Source organism: Acanthopagrus latus, chromosome 20 (genome assembly GCF_904848185.1).
Source record: "Acanthopagrus latus isolate v.2019 chromosome 20, fAcaLat1.1, whole genome shotgun sequence".
NCBI lineage: Eukaryota > Metazoa > Chordata > Actinopteri > Spariformes > Sparidae > Acanthopagrus > Acanthopagrus latus.
Window position 1 is genome coordinate 17,472,001 of NC_051058.1, and position 20,262 is coordinate 17,492,262.

The 20,262-nt window shown below is 39.4% G+C and overlaps 3 protein-coding genes and 1 long non-coding RNA gene across 5 annotated transcripts in view; 3 read left to right on the forward strand and 1 right to left on the reverse strand.

Moving 5' to 3' along the window:
* Window positions 1-440: 440 nt before the first annotated feature.
* Window positions 441-3,812, forward strand: LOC119010452 (GTPase IMAP family member 8-like). The gene is made up of 5 exons (XM_037082609.1): window positions 441-562; window positions 661-1,335; window positions 2,102-2,857; window positions 3,278-3,502; window positions 3,590-3,812. Exons 1-5 carry the CDS (start codon window positions 538-540, stop codon window positions 3,763-3,765), a joined length of 1,857 nt encoding a protein of 618 aa, XP_036938504.1. The 5' UTR covers window positions 441-537; the 3' UTR covers window positions 3,766-3,812.
* The window catches only part of LOC119010457, a 32,916-nt gene continuing 14,923 nt past the window's right edge, over window positions 2,270-20,262 (reverse strand). The window contains exons 2-5 of one of the 2 annotated variants that reach the window (XR_005071969.1): window positions 15,804-15,976; window positions 9,294-9,466; window positions 3,254-3,426; window positions 2,270-2,404 (exon numbers count right to left, since the gene is read on the reverse strand). This is a non-coding gene — a long non-coding RNA (uncharacterized LOC119010457). Of the gene's footprint in view, window positions 2,443-3,253; window positions 3,427-9,293; window positions 9,467-15,803; window positions 15,977-20,262 lie in introns of both variants that reach the window. The other variant, XR_005071970.1, reaches the window with a different exon arrangement.
* Window positions 3,947-9,861, forward strand: LOC119010454 (GTPase IMAP family member 8-like). Its single transcript, XM_037082611.1, has 5 exons — window positions 3,947-6,574; window positions 6,673-7,347; window positions 8,142-8,897; window positions 9,318-9,542; window positions 9,630-9,861. The coding sequence occupies exons 1-5, from the start codon at window positions 6,550-6,552 to the stop codon at window positions 9,803-9,805; spliced, it is 1,857 nt and encodes a 618-aa protein (XP_036938506.1). The 5' UTR covers window positions 3,947-6,549; the 3' UTR covers window positions 9,806-9,861.
* On the forward strand, window positions 10,987-18,079 carry LOC119010451 (GTPase IMAP family member 8-like). Its single transcript, XM_037082607.1, has 5 exons — window positions 10,987-12,626; window positions 12,725-13,399; window positions 13,947-14,699; window positions 15,828-16,052; window positions 16,147-18,079. Exons 1-5 carry the CDS (start codon window positions 12,602-12,604, stop codon window positions 16,335-16,337), a joined length of 1,869 nt encoding a protein of 622 aa, XP_036938502.1. The 5' UTR covers window positions 10,987-12,601; the 3' UTR covers window positions 16,338-18,079.

Sequence of the window (20,262 nt, forward strand, 5' to 3'; positions counted from 1 at the left end):
ATCCAAGAAAGCGTCTCTTTGTCTGCAGAGCATCTGTGATTTACAATAGACAGAAGGGCGAGGGCTGATTGTCCACAAGTTAATCAGCCAAGGATTGCGTGAAATGCTAAAATGGATCACCAGATATACTAGAGTGGACCACCCAAGTAAAGTATATGTGTGGGAAACAACAACATCAAACAACTGAAAGAATCGTAGTAAGCTGTTGTTCCACCACATCTGCATTTGTTTTGTTTCAAACTAAGCAAAGTGCTGCAAATAAAACAGGTTTAAAGATATGTTACGTTTGTGGCATCTGGGCAGTTCACCGTGGTACACTGCATGCCTGAAATGTTGTTACTGGTAGTACACTGAACAGGAAACCTGGCTCCTCTCATCTCCACGCCTTTGAAAATATGCTGCTGGTCCTGTTCACACATGAAGGAAGTGCAAGCGATAATACATTTAGCCTTCACACAGTCAACAACAAGACACAGGAGGAGATCCAGTTTCAGACCCATTCGATGCCTTTAATACTGACTACAATCTTTAGGAAACATGGAGAAAGCTACGCCTGTCAAAGGTGAGTCCATAAAGTAACTATCATGTTATGAATAAATGCTTTTCTGTCATCAAGTATTTTTTCACATTACTATCTTTGTCTCATTTTCTTTCCGTCAGAGCTGAAAGTTTTACTTGTGGGATCAAACAGCTCCCGGAAATATCTGGTTGGAAACATCATCTTGGGAAAACAGGCATTTGAATCAGATGTAACAGTCTGTTGTGAGGAGGGAGAAGGAGAAGTGTGCGGGCGAAGAGTCACATTGGTCAAAGCCCCCGGGTGGCTGCGAGGATACGACCTCTGTAATACACCTGAACTGGTCAAGACAGAAGCGACTCTCAGCGTCACACCTGGACTGCACAGTTTTATCCTGGTGATTAATGCTGAAATACCATTCAAGGACGAGTACAGGAAGACAACAAAGAAGCACTTGCAACACTTTTTTGGTGACAAGGTGTGGGATCACACGATAGTGGTCTTCAGCCACAGAGGTCAGATTGACCAGGAAACCATTGAGGATTACATCAAGAGTGAAGGGGCTCCACTTCAGTCACTTCTGGAGGCCTGTGGTAACAGATACCATGTCCTCTGTGATGATGGCACAGACAACAGCGAGAAAGTCAAAGAGCTGTTTGAGAAGATTGATGACATGGTGGCTAAAAACAGCTGTTATGAAGCAGACAGCACGCTGATAGAAAATGCTGAGTTGAAGAGGAAGGAAGTGGACAAAAAAGCTGAGGAGTTGCGTCTGCAATCACAACAACAAAGGGAAAAGCTCAGAGATCTCATGACAGGTCAGTTGAGTTTGTTTGGTCATTCAAGGGTCAGAACTCTGATTTCTGTAGTTTTGAACATGATTACTGCTCTCTGGAACATTTAAATAAGCTCCTCCTGCAGTTTCCTCTATGTTTTTCTCTGTTGAGAGGTTTTTCCTCACTCAAATTTAGGGTCTAAGGGTGTCAGATGTACAGATTGTAAAGCCCACTGAGGCAATGTGATTGTGATTTTGGGCTGTATGAATAAAATTGATTACAATTTAATTGATTTGATTTAATATGTGGGACTAGCTGTAGAAGGTTTCTGATGAGTTAAACAACACAACATGATTTACATGGCTGTCTTGTGAGTCTTATGATTCAACAGTTTGATGACAAACTGCAACTTTCTTGAGTTTAACAAATATGTTTCAAATAATATGTGTGATAACCTTCACAATTCTATCAGGATTAAAGATGTTATTTGTCATGTATTTGACATAAATGTTTTCCAGATAAGGTCCCATGTCGGTCCATAGTGGGCACTGCTTCCCATGTCTTTAAGTGTCTTTTCTGTGGTACCTCTCACTACAACAGATGTCTCCAGGATCATATTTTGCTATGATCACACACACACACACACACACACACACGCACACACACATGCACACACACACACACACACACACACTTGCAACTTGCCGACACAAATAGTTACCAAAACTACTAAAGTTACATCCAAATATTTAGTATAAGAATAGTAATTTTAAAGCACCAGACTTCTAACAGCTGTGTTTTTCTGCAGAACCAACACTCAGCCTGAGTATCTTGATGGTCGGCTGGGTGTTCTCCGGGAAGAGCGCGTCTGGGAACACCATTTTTAAAGCTGACGTGTTTCAGGCTGGTGACAAAACAAAGAAAGCTTCAAAGCAAAGTGGCAAGGTGGCTGGTAGGGAGGTCGTCATCGTGGACACTCCTGGATGGTGGAAATTCTTCCCAGCAACGTTCACCCCAAAGCCTTTGAAGGCTGAGATTTTAAACGGGGTCTCTCTGTGCTCTCCTTCACCAAATGTCATTTTGCTGGTTTTGCCTCTTGACACATCGTTCACTGATGACCAAAGAAGAGTCACAGAGGACAACATGAGGCTGCTTGGACAGAGAGTGTGGAGACATGTTATTGTGCTGTTTACATACAAAGACAGTTTGGGGGATAAAACTATTGAGCAACACATTGAAAGTGAAGGAAAGCCTCTCCGATGGCTCATTGAGAAATGTGGGAATCGATATCATGTCCTTAACAATATGAGCACAGATGATGATCAAGTTAGAGTGCTGCTGGAGAAGATGGAGGAGATGGTGGCAGGAAACAGCTACTTTTACCTCAGTGCCTATCCTGATGGAGATTATACAAAACATCAAGAAGACAGAAGTGACAGTTCTGTGACAGAAATCAAAGATGAGAACACAACCAAGAAGATCACAGAACAACTTACCGTCGAATGGGATCGCAAGAACTGGGAAAAACACCATTGTGAAGGAAGCATGGACTTACCACCAGGCAGTAAGTATTTAGAGACAGGAACAGAAGGATCATTTTAAAACACAATATAAATGCAATAGAATCAACTTGATTGTCACACTTGGATCCTAAAAATCACACCAAAGTTTATATTTTACTGTGATTTGTTCATTATATTAATTGATTGATTTATAAAACTGATTAATGTATTCCTTAAGAGTCCTTTTGTATACCTGAAACTTCTAATCATTGTAATCACATCATCAGCTTTAAGTATGCAGACTATGCAGAATTTTAGTGAAACTGAGTTCAGTATGATGGCATCAGCAAACTTGTATGTTTCTTTTAAACCATATCCATTCAACTTAATGTCACCCACCATGTTTGAAAGCCATTACTCTAGAGTATAAAGTCAACAAACTTAACTGTAGAACTAACCTGATTGTCATGTTTCCTAACCAGTGAGAGAAGCTGGGCAGAGCTCTCAGGGGTCTGATGCAGAAGAAGAGCGAATGGAGCATGAAGACGACCAGTTCAGGAGCTGCTTTGGTTCTGAAGGAGACGGTGAAGATGATGTAGGATCTGGACCTCTGAGCAGATGGAGGGAACTGCTGGAGAGAGAGTGGAGCAGAAGAGAGGTGGCCATGGAGCAGGCCTTCTGGACACAGTTCTACAATCCTGTAGCAGGTGAATAAATCAATGAACTTGTGTGCAAGTAATCCTAACCCATCTTGTTCAGTTATGACATTCCTATTCTTTTTATTCCTATCATAGCCCCCTCTGAGCCAGATAGTGAACTGCTGCTGAAATCAAGGGAAAAAGTTAAAAGTTGGCTGAAAGGTTCAACATCTGAGTATGGGACGGCCTCGAACACCAGCGACCAGACAAAGGAAGATGGTATCTGTTTTGGCCAAGAACCCCGCTCAACACCAGGCGGAGGGGCGCCTTAGAGAAGGAAGAAATCTTAAAAAAAAAAGAAATAATGCCCTTTTTTTCTGAAAAAATAACCAAAAGTTTAAAATATTTAAAAGCGCTGAGGTTTGGACCAACAGGATAATGACTACAACATTACTTTTATTTCTGAGGTAGTTTGCTCACTCTTATCATTTCAGTATCAATATTAAGCCAACACTCAATCTGTAGAATGCTGAATTATCATAAAAATGACTGGCATCTCCTAGTTTCATTGTTTCTTTTTATTTCTTATGGCTGTTTTTATGCATTTATGTCTGTGATGTAGTATTGCATGTTGGTGGAGTTGGAGATGTATAATGTGAGTCTAAATAAAACAATAAATAAGCAAGTATTAAAAAATGAAAATAAAAGGTGCACATAATCAAAAAAAGTACATATGTGAGAAATATAACAAGGTCAGTTGTAAATATCATCAGTAGTTCATATCTCAGTTTGTTTCTAGGTTATGTGTATGCCTGTAATCTGCTGTACACATTTTTATTTAATATGAATGTATATTAATGTGTATTGTTATTATTATTATTATTATTATTATTATTATTGTTGTTGTTGTTATTATTATTATTATTATTATTATTATTATTATTATTATTATTATTATTATTATTATTATTATTATTATTATTATTATTGCCATGAATTAGTTATTATTATTATTATTATTATCAACTTTTACATTTATTATGACTTTAATTTGAGTGCTTGTGTTCATCTTGTTAATCTTTATCTTTTATTATGTTAACAAATTCTATTTCAATTGGTGTGTATTACTTTCTAAATCCATTTTTGTTTCCTTAATGTTTTTAAAATCATTTGTAAAGCACTTTCTGCATCTGGTTACATCAGGTTATATATTATTAACAATTGATTGATTGATTGATTGATTGATTGATTGATTGATGAAATTTCAGCCGAACCTTGGAATTCTGTTGTTATAGAAATAAAGCTCGATCAACGTTTAAATTATTTGAAGGGTTGTGCATAACACCGCTCGAGATAAATATAACCATGACATCGTGAATCATGTCACCTTTCTGCCCTGGATGGATATGGAGATGTTGGAGATGGAGATCAATTAAACCTGATTGTTCTTTTTGACATAGAGAGCAGGTATAAAAAAACAAAAACAAACGAAGGTTAACTGAGAAAAAAAAGATTTCAGGATTATTTTACTGATTTTTCATTATGGCAGAATTCTAATGCTGCAGCAAGTGGACACAATCTAATTAATATGCAATATAAAACTCTTATATTCAGGAAATTTTTTTTGGTGATGATTTCATTAAAAAAGCCAAATGGTGTAAAGGAATTTTCTAATGTTTTTTAAAGGCTAAGATAACTTTTTTCCTGAATAATATTAATATAATAATTCTTCCTGATCTTGACTTAATTACATAAAACCTAGGGTGTTTGTCAACACTTCCTATCAGTGTGGTAACAAAAGGGAGCTGACAGAGGCTGCAGGTCGAACCTGACACTCTTCAGCATCAGCAACCAGCATCAACAACATATCAGCACAAATGTCAGAGTTTCTAGGACACGACATCTGATGCAGAAGATTTATCTGTTGTCACGTGATCTCTGTCTCTTGCAACTCAAATATGCTTCATTATCGAGATAAGTCATTGTTGTAGCAGAAATACATGACGTACCATAAACAACAGTGTGACAACAGATACATAAACACCGAAAAAATATTGATTAACCCAACAAGTGCATCGAAACATGCTGCTCACAAGGGGCTGATTGTTGTTTCTTTGGTATTGCTGCTGAAAGCTTGATCATGACACCTGTAACTGCTTACCTGAGTACTGAACAGTACACCTGCCATGACTTAGTTGTGTAGAGTGTAGTTTGTGCATCGTTTGGGAACCAGTGTTCACCAGAGATGATCAGGTAATGTGAGAAGTGAACAGATCCAGTCTAAAAGCCTCTAAATCATCATTAGAAATCCTGCCAATTGTGAAGGACATACTGAATTTGACAATGATTGACAGAAAGATACATAAACACCTGGCAAAATACTCAGTAACGTCTGTTGTGGCAACTGAAAATCAGTCGCTTGTTTTTGGAGGAGGCTTATCAATTATGAAGCCGATCAAAACCAACGACATCGCAGCAACCAGGTGCACTTACAAGTTTGTATAAAACACAGGCATAAGGAGGCCACAATTAAATAGCAGAGGTTGTTGGACAATCAGTGAGTTGACAAGAGAGATAAAATCCAAGAAAGCGTCTCTTTGTCTGCAGAGCATCTGTGATTTACAATAGACAGAAGGGCGAGGGCTGATTGTCCACAAGTTAATCAGCCAAGGATTGCGTGAAATGCTAAAATGGATCACCAGATATACTAGAGTGGACCACCCAAGTAAAGTATATGTGTGGGAAACAACAACATCAAATAACTGAAAGAATCGTAGTAAGCTGTTGTTCCACCACATCTGCATTTGTTTTGTTTCAAACTAAGCAAAGTGCTGCAAATAAAACAGGTTTAAAGATATGTTACGTTTGTGGCATCTGGGCAGTTCACCGTGGTACACTGCATGCCTGAAATGTTGTTACTGGTAGTACACTGAACAGGAAACCTGGCTCCTCTCATCTCCACGCCTTTGAAAATATGCTGCTGGTCCTGTTCACACATGAAGGAAGTGCAAGCGATAATACATTTAGCCTTCACACAGTCAACAACAAGACACAGGAGGAGATCCAGTTTCAGACCCATTCGATGCCTTTAATACTGACTACAATCTTTAGGAAACATGGAGAAAGCTACGCCTGTCAAAGGTGAGTCCATAAAGTAACTATCATGTTATGAATAAATGCTTTTCTGTCATCAAGTATTTTTTCATATTACCATCTTTGTCTCATTTTCTTTCCGTCAGAGCTGAAAGTTTTACTTGTGGGATCAAACAGCTCCCGGAAATATCTGGTTGGAAACATCATCTTGGGAAAACAGGCATTTGAATCAGATGTAACAGTCTGTTGTGAGGAGGGAGAAGGAGAAGTGTGCGGGCGAAGAGTCACATTGGTCAAAGCCCCCGGGTGGCTGCGAGGATACGACCTCTGTAATACACCTGAACTATTCAAGACAGAGGCGATTCTAAGCGTCACACCTGGACTGCACAGTTTTATCCTGGTGATTAATGCTGAAATACCATTCAAGGATGAGTACAGGAAGACAACAAAGAAGCACTTGCAACACTTTTTTGGTGACAAGGTGTGGGATCACACGATAGTGGTCTTCAGCCACAGAGGTCAGATTGACCAGGAAACCATTGAGGATTACATCAAGAGTGAAGGGGCTCCACTTCAGTCACTTCTGGAGGCCTGTGGTAACAGATACCACGTCCTCTGTGATGATGGCACAGACAACAGCGAGAAAGTCAAAGAGCTGTTTGAGAAGATTGACGACATGGTGGCTAAAAACAGCTGTTATGAAGCAGACAGCACGCTGATAGAAAATGCTGAGTTGAAGAGGAAGGAAGTGGACAAAAAAGCTGAGGAGTTGCGTCTGCAATCACAACAACAAAGGGAAAAGCTCAGAGATCTCATGACAGGTCAGTTGAGTTTGTTTGGTCATTCAAGGGTCAGAACTCTGATTTCTGTAGTTTTGAACATGATTACTGCTCTCTGGAACATTTAAATAAGCTCCTCCTGCAGTTTCCTCTATGTTTTTCTCTGTTGAGAGGTTTTTCCTCACTCAAATTTAGGGTCTAAGGATGTGAGATGTACAGATTGTAAAGCCCACTGAGGCAATGTGATTGTGATTTTGGGCTGTATGAATAAAATTGATTACAATTTAATTGATTTGATTTAATATGTGGGACTAGCTGTAGAAGGTTTCTGATGAGTTAAACAACACAACATGATTTACATGACTGTCTTGTGAGTCTTATGATTCAACAGTTTGATGACAAACTGCAACTTTCTTGAGTTTAACAAATATGTTTCAAATAATATGTGTGATAACCTTCACAATTCTATCAGGATTAAAGATGTTATTTGTCATGTATTTGACGTAAATGTTTTCCAGATAAGGTCCCATGTCGGTCCATAGTGGGCACTGCTTCCCATGTCTTTAGGTGTCTTTTCTGTGGTACCTCTCACTACAACAGATGTCTCCAGGATCATATTTTGCTATGATCACACACACACACACACACACACACACACACACACACACACACACACACACACACACGCACACACATACGCACACACACACGCACACACACACTTGCAACTTGCCGACACAAATAGTTACCAAAACTACTAAAGTTACATCCAAATATTTACTATAAGACTAGTAATTTTAAAGTTCCAGACTTCTAACAGCTGTGTTTTTCTGCAGAACCAACACTCAGCCTGAGAATCATGATGGTCGGCTGGGTGTTCTCCGGGAAGAGCGCGTCTGGGAACACCATTTTTAAAGCTGACGTGTTTCAGGCTGGTGACAAAACGAAGAAAGCTTCAAAGAAAAGCGGCAAGGTGGCTGGTAGGGAGGTCGTCATTGTGGACACTCCTGGATGGTGGAAATTCTTCCCAGCAACGTTCACCCCAAAGCCTTTGAAGGCTGAGATTTTAAATGGGGTCTCTCTGTGCTCTCCATCACCAAATGTCATTTTGCTGGGAGTGCCAGTTGACACATCGTTCACTGATGACCAAAGAAGAGTGACAGAGGATAACATGAGGCTGCTTGGACAGAGAGTGTGGAGACATGTTATTGTGCTGTTTACATTCGGGGACGCACTGGGGGACAAAACTATTGAGCAACACATTGAAAGTGAAGGAAAGCCTCTCCGACGGCTCATTGAGAAATGTGGGAATCGATATCACGTCCTTAACAATATGAGCACAGATGATGATCAAGTTAGAGTGCTGCTGGAGAAGATGGAGGAGATGGTGGCAGGAAACAGCTCCTTTTACCTCAGTGCCAACCCTGATGCAGATTGTACAAAACATCAAGAAGACAGAAGTGACAGTTCTGTGACAGAAATCAAAGATGAGAACACAACCAAGAAGATCACAGAACAACTTACCTTCGAATGGGATCGCAAGAACTGGGAAAAACACCATTGTGAAGGAAGCATGGACATGCCACCAGACAGTAAGTATTTAGAGACAGGAACAGAAGGATCATTTGAAAACACAATATAAATGCAATAGAATCAACTTGATTGTCACACTTGGATCCTAAAAATCACACCAAAGTTTATATTTTACTGTGATTTGTTCATTATATTAATTGATTGATTTATAAAACTGATCAATGTATTCCTTAAGAGTCCTTTTGTATACCTGAAACTTCTAATCATTGTAATCACATCATCAGCTTTAAGTATGCAGACTATGCAGAATTTTAGTGAAACTGAGTTCAGTATGATGGCATCAGCAAACTTGTATGTTTCTTTTAAACCATATCCATTCAACTTAATGTCACCCACCATGTTTGAAAGCCATTACTCTAGAGTATAAAGTCAACAAACTTAACTGTAGAACTAACCTGATTGTCATGTTTCCTAACCAGTGAGAGAAGCTGGGCAGAGCTCTCAGGGGTCTGATGCAGAAGAAGAGCGAATGGAGCATGAAGACGACCAGTTCAGGAGCTGCTTTGGTTCTGAAGGAGACGGTGAAGATGATGCAGGATCTGGACCTCTGAGCAGATGGAGGGAACTGCTGGAGAGAGAGTGGAGCAGAAGAGAGGTGGCCATGGAGCAGGCTTCCTGGACACAGTTCTACAATCTCGCAGCAGGTGAATAAATCAATGAACTTGTGTGAAAGTAATCCTAACCCATCTTGTTCAGTTATGACATTCCTATTCTTTTTATTCCTATCATAGCCCCCTCTGAGCCAGATAGTGAACTGCTGCTGAAATCAAGGGAAAAAGTTAAAAGTTGGCTGAAAGGTTCAACATCTGAGTATGGGACGGCCTCGAACACCAGCGACCAGACAAAGGAAGATGGTATCTGTTTTGGCCAAGAACCCCGCTCAACACCAGGCGGAGGGGCGCCTTAGAGAAGGAAGAAATCTTAAAAAAAAAAGAAATAATGCCCTTTTTTTCTGAAAAAAAACCCAAAAGTTTAAAATATTTAAAAGCGCTGAGGTTTGGACCAACAGGATAATGACTACAACATTACTTTTATTTCTGAGGTAGTTTGCTCACTCTTATCATTTCAGTATCAATATTAAGCCAACACTCAATCTGTAGAATGCTGAATTATCATAAAAATGACTGGCATCTCCTAGTTTCATTGTTTCTTTTTATTTCTTATGGCTGTTTTTATGCATTTATGTCTGTGATGTAGTATTGCATGTTGGTGGAGTTGGAGATGTATAATGTGAGTCTAAATAAAACAATAAATAAGCAAGTATAAAAAAATGAAAATAAAAGGTGCACATAATCAAAAAAGTACATATGTGAGAAATATAACAAGGTCAGTTGTAAATATCATCAGTAGTTCATATCTCAGTTTGTTTCTAGGTTATGTGTATGCCTGTAATTTGCTGTACACACTGATTCAAAGATGCATGCTACAATCAGTAGTTCCATCTTATAAAATTTTGGTTTTAATGTATGTTTCATCACATTCTTTTCCTTTTTTGTTTATTTAATATGAATGTATATTAATGTGTATTATTATTATTATTATTATTATTATTATTATTATTATTATTGCCATGAATTAGTTATTATTATTATTATTATTATCAACTTTTACATTTATTATGACTTTAATTTGAGTGCTTGTGTTCATCTTGTTAATCTTTATCTTTTATTATGTTAACAAATTCTATTTCAATTGGTGTGTATTACTTTCTAAATCCATTTTTGTTTCCTTAATGTTTTTAAAATCATTTGTAAAGCACTTTCTGCATCTGGTTACATCAGGTTATATATTATTAACAATTGATTGATTGATTGATTGATTGATTGATTGATTGATTGATTGATGAAATTTCAGCCGAACCTTGGAATTCTGTTGTTATAGAAATAAAGCTCGATCAACGTTTAAATTATTTGAAGGGTTGTGCATAACACCGCTCGAGATAAATATAACCATGACATCGTGAATCATGTCACCTTTCTGCCCTGGATGGATATGGAGATGTTGGAGATGGAGATCAATTAAACCTGATTGTTCTTTCTGACATAGAGAGCAGGTATAAAAAAAACAAAAACAAACGAAGGTTAACTGAGAAAAAAAAGATTTCAGGATTATTTTACTGATTTTTCATTATGGCAGAATTCTAATGCTGCAGCAAGTGGACACAATCTAATTAATATGCAATATAAAACTCTTATATTCAGGAAATTTTTTTTGGTGATGATTTCATTAAAAAAGCCAAATGGTGTAAAGGAATTTTCTAATGTTTTTTAAAGGCTAAGATAACTTTTTTCCTGAATAATATTAATATAATAATTCTTCCTGATCTTGACTTAATTACATAAAACCTAGGGTGTTTGTCAACACTTCCTATCAGTGTGGTAACAAAAGGGAGCTGACAGAGGCTGCAGGTCGAACCTGACACTCTTCAGCATCAGCAACCAGCATCAACAACATATCAGCACAAATGTCAGAGTTTCTAGGACACGACATCTGATGCAGAAGATTTATCTGTTGTCACGTGATCTCTGTCTCTTGCAACTCAAATATGCTTCATTATCGAGATAAGTCATTGTTGTAGCAGAAATACATGACGTACCATAAACAACAGTGTGACAACAGATACATAAACACCGAAAAAATATTGATTAACCCAACAAGTGCATCGAAACATGCTGCTCACAAGGGGCTGATTGTTGTTTCTTTGGTATTGCTGCTGAAAGCTTGATCATGACACCTGTAACTGCTTACCTGAGTACTGAACAGTACACCTGCCATGACTTAGTTGTGTAGAGTGTAGTTTGTGCATCGTTTGGGAACCAATGTTCACCAGATATGATCAGGTAATGTGAGAAGTGAACAGATCCAGTCTAAAAGCCTCTAAATCATCATTAAAAATCCTGCCAATTGTGAAGGACATACTGAAATTAACAATGATTGACAGAAAGATACATAAACACCTGGCAAAATACTCAGTAACGTCTGTTGTGGCAACTGAAAATCAGTTGCTTGTTTTTGGAGGAGGCTTATCAATTATGAAGCCGATCAAAACCAACGACATCGCAGCAACCAGGTGCACTTACAAGTTTGTATAAAACACAGGCATAAGGAGGCCACAATTAAATAGCAGAGGTTGTTGGACAATCAGTGAGTTGACAAGAGAGATAAAATCCAAGAAAGCGTCTCTTTGTCTGCAGAGCATCTGTGATTTACAATAGACAGAAGGGCGAGGGCTGATTGTCCACAAGTTAATCAGCCAAGGATTGCGTGAAATGCTAAAATGGATCACCAGATATACTAGAGTGGACCACCCAAGTAAAGTATATGTGTGGGAAACAACAACATCAAACAACTGAAAGAATCGTAGTAAGCTGTTGTTCCACCACATCTGCATTTGTTTTGTTTCAAACTAAGCAAAGTGCTGCAAATAAAACAGGTTTAAAGATATGTTACGTTTGTGGCATCTGGGCAGTTCACCGTGGTACACTGCATGCCTGAAATGTTGTTACTGGTAGTACACTGAACAGGAAACCTGGCTCCTCTCATCTCCACGCCTTTGAAAATATGCTGCTGGTCCTGTTCACACATGAAGGAAGTGCAAGCGATAATACATTTAGCCTTCACACAGTCAACAACAAGACACAGGAGGAGATCCAGTTTCAGACCCATTCGATGCCTTTAATACTGACTACAATCTTTAGGAAACATGGAGAAAGCTACGCCTGTCAAAGGTGAGTCCATAAAGTAACTATCATGTTATGAATAAATGCTTTTCTGTCATCAAGTATTTTTTCATATTACCATCTTTGTCTCATTTTCTTTCTGTCAGAGCTGAATGTTTTACTTGTGGGATCAAACAGCTCCCGGAAATATCTGGTTGGAAACATTGTCCTGGGAAAACAGGCATTTGAATCAGATGTAACAGTCTGTTGTGAGGAGGGAGAAGGAGAAGTGTGCGGGCGAAGAGTCACATTGGTCAAAGCCCCCGGGTGGCTGCGAGGATACGACCTCTGTAATACACCTGAACTATTCAAGACAGAAGCGACTCTCAGCGTCACACCTGGACTGCACAGTTTTATCCTGGTGATTAATGCTGAAATACCATTCATGGATGAGTACAGGAAGACAACAAAGAAACACTTGCAACACTTTTTTGGTGACAAGGTGTGGGATCACACGATAGTGGTCTTCAGCCACAGAGGTCAGATTGACCAGGAAACCATTGAGGATTACATCAAGAGTGAAGGGGCTCCACTTCAGTCACTTCTGGAGGCCTGTGGTAACAGATACCACGTCCTCTGTGATGATGGCACAGACAACAGCGAGAAAGTCAAAGAGCTGTTTGAGAAGATTGACGACATGGTGGCTAAAAACAGCTGTTATGAAGTAGACAGCACGCTGATAGAAAATGCTGAGTTGAAGAGGAAGGAAGTGGACAAAAAAGCTGAGGAGTTGCGTCTGCAATCACAACGACAAAGGGAAAAGCTCAGAGATCTCATGACAGGTCAGTTGAGTTGGGTCATTTAAGGAACTGGGATTTCTGTGGTTTTGATAATGATTCAAGTAAGACTTGACGATTGTGATGCGATCACATCAATAACCTGCTAAAGTACAGAAAATCGCCCTAGTGGTAGTTTACGCTACTACAGACAGGTGAAATCAAGTCCCTCCTGGCTGTCCCCCATTAGGACCTTATGTAGGAGAAAATATTGTGCAGTAGTCAGTGAAGAGAAACACATTTTTGGGATCCTGTTTTAAATATAATTTTGCCAGTCAAGAAAGTCACAGTTTGCTGTATAGACAGTAAAATTCTGTATAGTCTTGTAGGAAACAGCTCAGTATAGATCAACAACACTGTCACTTCTGGCTGTAATGTAATAATGACTACTGGGTAGTACACATGGGTCAGAGTGTCAATATGCTGTTGGTGTTACCTGGTGTAATGGTTACCGTTTTGTAGGGAATTAAAACTAGCACCAAAACGTTCAGTTGTTATAATAAGAATAGTAATTTTAAAGTACCAGACTTCTAACAGCTGTGTTTTTCTGCAGAACCAACACTCAGCCTGAGAATCTTGATGGTCGGCTGGGTGTTCTCCGGGAAGAGCGCGTCTGGGAACACCATTTTGAAAGCTGATATGTTTCAGGCCGGTGACAAAACAGAGAAAGCTTTAAAGCAAAGCGGCAAGGTGGCTGGTAGGGAGGTCGTCATCGTGGACACTCCTGGATGGTGGAAATTCTTCCCAGCAACGTTTACCCCTTTGCCTTTGAAGGCTGAGATTTCAAATGGGGTCTCTCTGTGCTCTCCTTCACCAAATGTCATTTTGCTGGGAGTGCCGGTTGACACATCGTTCACTGATGACCAAAGAAGAGTCACAGAAGACAACATGAGGCTGCTTGGACAGAGAGTGTGGAGACATGTTATTGTGCTGTTTACATTCGGGGACGCACTGGGGGACAAAACTATTGAGCAACACATTGAAAGTGAAGGAAAGCCTCTCCGATGGCTCATTGAGAAATGTGGGAATCGATATCACGTCCTTAACAATATGAGCACAGATGATGATCAAGTTAGAGTGCTGCTGGAGAAGATGGAGGAGATGGTGGCAGGAAACAGCTCCTTTTACTTTAGTGCCAACCCTGTTGCAGATTATGCAAAAGATCAAGAAGACAGAAGTGATTATTTAACTGAAATCAAAGATGAGAACACAGCCAAGAAGATCACAGAACAACTCGCCATGAAATGGGATCGCAAGACCTGGGAAAAACACCATTCTGAAGGAAGCATGAGAGTACCACCACTGAGTAAGTTTCCACAGACATGAACAGAAAGATCATCTTAAAACACACTATAAATGCAATAGAACAGAATCAACTTGATTTTCACACTTTGTCACCAAAGTTTATATTTTTCTGTGATTTGCTCATTATATCAATTGATTGATTTGATGAATTGATTCCTTAAGAGTTTGTTTGTATACTTCTGATACTTCTAATCAGTGTAATCAGATCATTGGCTTTAAGTATGCAGACACAGAAGTGTTTTACATGACTTTGACCTTTACCTTTAGTGTTTCTCAATTTTTCAGTTAAGTATTACCCCCAAATTTCACAAGATCTGAGTTCGGTCCATGTTCAATCCACCACAGCAGTGGAGCTCATAGGTTTCACTCTAGTCTATGTGTGTGCTTCCACTGGCTCGCTGCGTTGCGTAACTACTCTGTTGCAGTTCCAGCAGTTCCGTAGCAGATAAGCAAGGCTACTATTTTTGGTGGATGCCGGAGCATGACACATCAATTCAGCCGAATTCAGCACAAACATCTAAAAAAAAGAGACAAATCCAAGCAATTCCTCTAATGCTTTGGTAGGGAACACTTAACTTTTTTCTGTTTGTTGTGCCCTGGCACCTAAGTGGTGGAACAAACTCCCAACCAATGTCAGGGCAGCGAAATCACTCACCATCTTCTGCAAAAGACTCAAGACTCACTTGTTCAGTGTACCCCTTATCCCATAGCACCTTCAGATTGAGGGTTATAGGAACTCTCTGTTGTTTCAGTGTATTATGGTTCTTTTCTTTGTAAGAAGCTTAAAATAATCATAACCAATTTGGTGATGTCTCAGCAGCTAACTAGCAAGCTCACTGATGTTAGATAGTTATTGCCAGTTTGTGCATGACAGCCGCAAATTTTCATGTATGTCAGTGGGGTACTTGGACTTGGAAATGGGATTTAGCCTAACAGTGGTAATAAAAATGAATTTTAGTGAAACTGAGGTCAGTATAATAGCATCAGCAAACTTGTATGTGTTTGTTTTCTTTAAAATCATATCCATTCAACTTAATTTCACTCACCATGTTTGAAAGCCATTATTCTAGAGTATAAAGTTAACAAACTTAACTGTACAACTAACCTGATTGTCATGTTTCCTAACCAGTGAGTGAAGCTGGGCAGAGCTCTCAGGGGTCTGATGCAGAAGAAGAGCGAATGGAGCATGAGGACGACCAGTCCAGGAGCTGCTTTGGTCCTGAGGTAGACAGTGAAGATGATGCAGGATCTGGACCTCTGAGCAGATGGAGGGAACTGCTGGAGAGAGAGTGGAGCAGAAGAGAGGTGTGCATGGAGCAGGCCTTCTGGAGACAGTTCTACAATCTTGCAGCAGGTGAATAAATCAATGAACTTGTGTGCAAGTAACTTCTGTCTTAATCAGTTTTGTTATGCTTTAACATACTTATTCTTTTTTCTTCATACCATAGCCTCCTCTGAGCCAGATAATGATCAGAAGCTGGAATCAACAGAAAAAGTAAGCCATTGGCTGAAAACTTCATCTGGGTATGGTACAGCCTCTAACATCAGCAACAAGTCGAAGGAAGACGATCCCTATTTTGGTCAAGTGAGCTTGCCACCAGGTGGAGGGGCAATGGAAGAGGAGGAAGAAATCATTTAAAATGAAATAATGAAACCAAATGAAATTAACTCCACAGTGCCTCTACACTTTCATGCTTCTATCACAACCATCTAATGTACACATCAGATTGTTAAATATAAAGTGCTTACTAAACTGAGAAAAGCCTACAGACAGACTGTAGGGGGACACTCTTCTGGGGATGCTTATTACATGAGGGTGAACAGGAGTGGACGATGCAAGCAGAGCAGATGTTTTGCACTCATGCTGTGGGTCCAAAACTGTCACAACTATCACTGTTGGGTATAATCTGTTTGAACTGAACCCTGAGGAAGCTTTTGTGTAGCTTGAACTTGTACAACACCGATGATGTTTGATATTACTCTGAAGTGTCAGCTGTCCCTTCATGCCCTCTGTTTTGCACGCTGAGCCTTCTGTAGAGATTCATCACTTTAAATGTTGTGGCTACAACAGTGATTATAATCTAATCACTGCTACCTGGAAAAAAATGTTTTCATTATGATTGGAAGACGCAAGATTTAATTATTCAGACTTTTACGATTTTGGGTTATTGTTGTGACAATTTAATTCTTGCTGAAACAAATTACCAGAACAAATACGTTAATATTATTAGGACTAGTATCATTCGAGTAAAAATGTGACAATATCCATATACATTTTGAAGGAAAATCCCTGTTGGGTATCAGACTGAGGTTTATTCAAGTATATAAAAAAAACAACAACATAGAGTCTCCTCTGTAAATAGTTTTCTAATGAATGATAAATGGAGCAAATTCTGATTGAATCATGACCCACGTCTAGTTTGCCCCTCCCACTTGCCCACTCCATGAATAAAGATGGATTTAGTTTAGTTGAGTAAACAAATTGTGTACATGCTCACAGCCACTATTTCTATCCAGCTATTTAATATCTATACTGTACTCTAGGTTTGTATGCTGAGGTGTTGGTTGCAGTGCATGGTGTAATAATTAGGTTGAGAACTGGGAAATTAGATCTGAAAGTGTATTATATTAATAGAGAATCAAAAAAGTTGCAAGTATTCTTTCAAGTATACTAGTAAAGACAAGTCATGAAAAGCTGTTGTCGTTGTGAATGCTGGCTTAAAAGCCGGGGCTAAACGTACACTGCTGACTGTAAAAACTTGATTAAATACCAGTAATTAAATGTGTGAATGTTGTTGGTTTGATGTTAAGCTGATGCTAAACCAAAGCGCTGTCTTTAATTGCTGTGAAGTTGCATCTGAAGAAGAGTAAGAGTCATAACAGTGAGGTGACAATGAAGGATTCACAGTATGTTTTAAGCTGGGAGGAAAACTGCAATGCTGACTCGAATCTGTGCAGAGACGGAGTTTGAAGGAAAAACTATGAAAGGGACAGAAAAGTTTAATCAGTCTCATAATGTATCAAATTAAAAAGATGATTGAATATAGTATTAATGGTTGCAAAATATACTCTGTGTGTGAGCATGCTAGCTTGTAGCTGTAAGAGATAAATAATGCAAAAATGTACTCTGTGTGTGTGTGAATCAGAAATCTGAAGTATACGCGATTGCAAAAATGAGCTGCCATGTTACGACACTGTTGCATAATGAAGTTCAACCTTGAAATGTTACAATGGAAATAAACCTTAAATCTAAACTTCAGGTGCGTTTTGGTTTTGTTTTTTTCCTCACCCATTTACTTTTCATTCTTAAGCTGAAGCTTCAGTTTGCAGAATATGTTGTACAGTCAGTGTGAATAAAGCAGAGTGCCGAGACAAATTCAACATGTGAAGCATTTAAGATTCAAATACAGCGAGCAGGACTCACAGATAACACATTGCTGATTAAACAGGAAAAAAACCTCCGCACATGCACGTTCAGCAATAAACGATTTGCATAAATGTGCACATCTTTCATAGAGACAGCTTCTTTGGCAGTTCATGACCAGAAGATTGATGACTTCCTGCTGAAATAAGATGTTCTATCATTCAAACAACTGACAACATCTACACCAGCCCAAACAAAAATGATGAGTGTACCACAGTTAGTTTCTCACATAATGCACCTCACGATTACTATTACAGTGTCAATCAGCACTAAAAGCAGTATCGATTCTTGGTTACAATTACAAGTTTTGTGTAGTTAGATATAAGTGTTTATTTGACAGCTATCGAGTCTGATTGTGGAGGTTAAACGTCTAAACCGAGTCAAACAGGTTCGGTGTGACGGCACCTTATAACGTCCAAGAAAGGCACTCCTGTGCCTCAAACCAGCAACTCAATTCAGCAAAATGTCTGCATGTGACAGACTTCTTCCTTCTCCCACCGCTGCGTGCATTAATAACCTCGGGGCTGAGTCCATGCGTACCCACATCGCCACTTATCACTTAAAACTCTTCTGAGGAAATCTCGAAAAACAGAAGATCAAACGATGTGTGTGTGGCGGGCTGTGTACCGTCCACTTCAAAGATGCACTTTTAAGAGGAATAATGTCATGAAATAAATGAAAGAAGGACACAAAAAGGTTTCAAACATCACAGAAGGAATAAGAGCGAGGAGGGCGAGGAGAATGAGATTAAGCTGACAGCAGAAATGTGGAGAGAAGCTTCTGATGAAGAGCGATGAAGAGTTGGGAATGTGTACTCGAATCCTACTGAGATTTCCTGAGCCCATCATCCAGACCGTCAGAGGGGATTAGGAAGACCGGGGATTACCGTCGGAATGGCAAAATTGGATCTCTGTTATATCAGAATAAATGTTAATCCAGAGTTAAACCTCCTACAGTTTTGTATTCGCAGAGAGACAGGAATTGATACACATAAACACATGGAGGTTGGAGGTGGGAGGATGATGAACTGAGGAGACAAAGGTGAAGAAGACAAGCAAGAGGACGGAGATAATGGTCTCCATGTATATGACGTCTGTCCCTTCTATGTTCAGACTGAAGCATCTGATAATACATCTGACTACAGCCTTCCTCCTTTGACACGCTGCTCATTAACACTGTGATTTTGATTCTTTGTTGTTACGTCTGCGCGTGTCATTAAATCACATCCTCAAGACAACCGACCCCCGGTGCTCAGAGTCAACATCAATTATCCGATTCGTCAGCTGGCATCAGGAGATCCATGGACACGGGAAGTACAGAGCATCTTCAAAATCATCAGTCAATAAAACAGAAAGGGTGAGGCAGAGAGCGAAAAAAGGAAGAAAGAGGCAGCGTGAGAATGTCCGTCCACAACAATGTAAAGACCAACTAATGTTACTCTACAGTTCTGTGGTTTATCAGTCGAGTGTGTGAACTGCACTGCAGACTGGAGTCTTTGTTAACAGGGACAAAATGCATCACTTTTGGACAGCTCTAATTCTAAATACTTTAGAATCATTCATAGACAGACTTTTACAATGTCTATTTAAGTCATCCCTAAATCAAAAACAATTCAGCAATTAACCGAGGAAGTCTGGGGGAGTTCGCCTCCCTCTTCAGCTCCTCGCTGGTGTTGACGTGCAGTCGTGTTCGCTTTGGCTTCTCTTCAGTCTGCTGCAGTGAAAAACATTTTCAAGTTGTAAAATTGTTGTAAATTACGACTAGATATAACTTAAGGTGATTCAGATAAATACAAAAAAAACATGAATGACGCCATTTATTATGACGTCACTTTATAGAGTGACCCTTCAGGAAACCCGGCTGTGATCGACTTCCTGAGGACGTCATTACATTTCAAATGTCTCCAGTGAGTAAAAGACAGCAGGAGGTGTCGCTGATGTTCACAATGGTCATTTAAAAGCTACTTCGAGTGCTGCTGGTTCTGAAAGTAAAGTGTTGTTCATGTTTAAGGCTTGTATCCACATGAAACTCACATGGTTGAGTCACCAGCTCAAAATATGACAATATCAGCATACAAGTCAACCTGCAAGACCGTGAACTTCAAAACTTCACTGGGGGAATTCTGTCGGCGTTTTGCTAA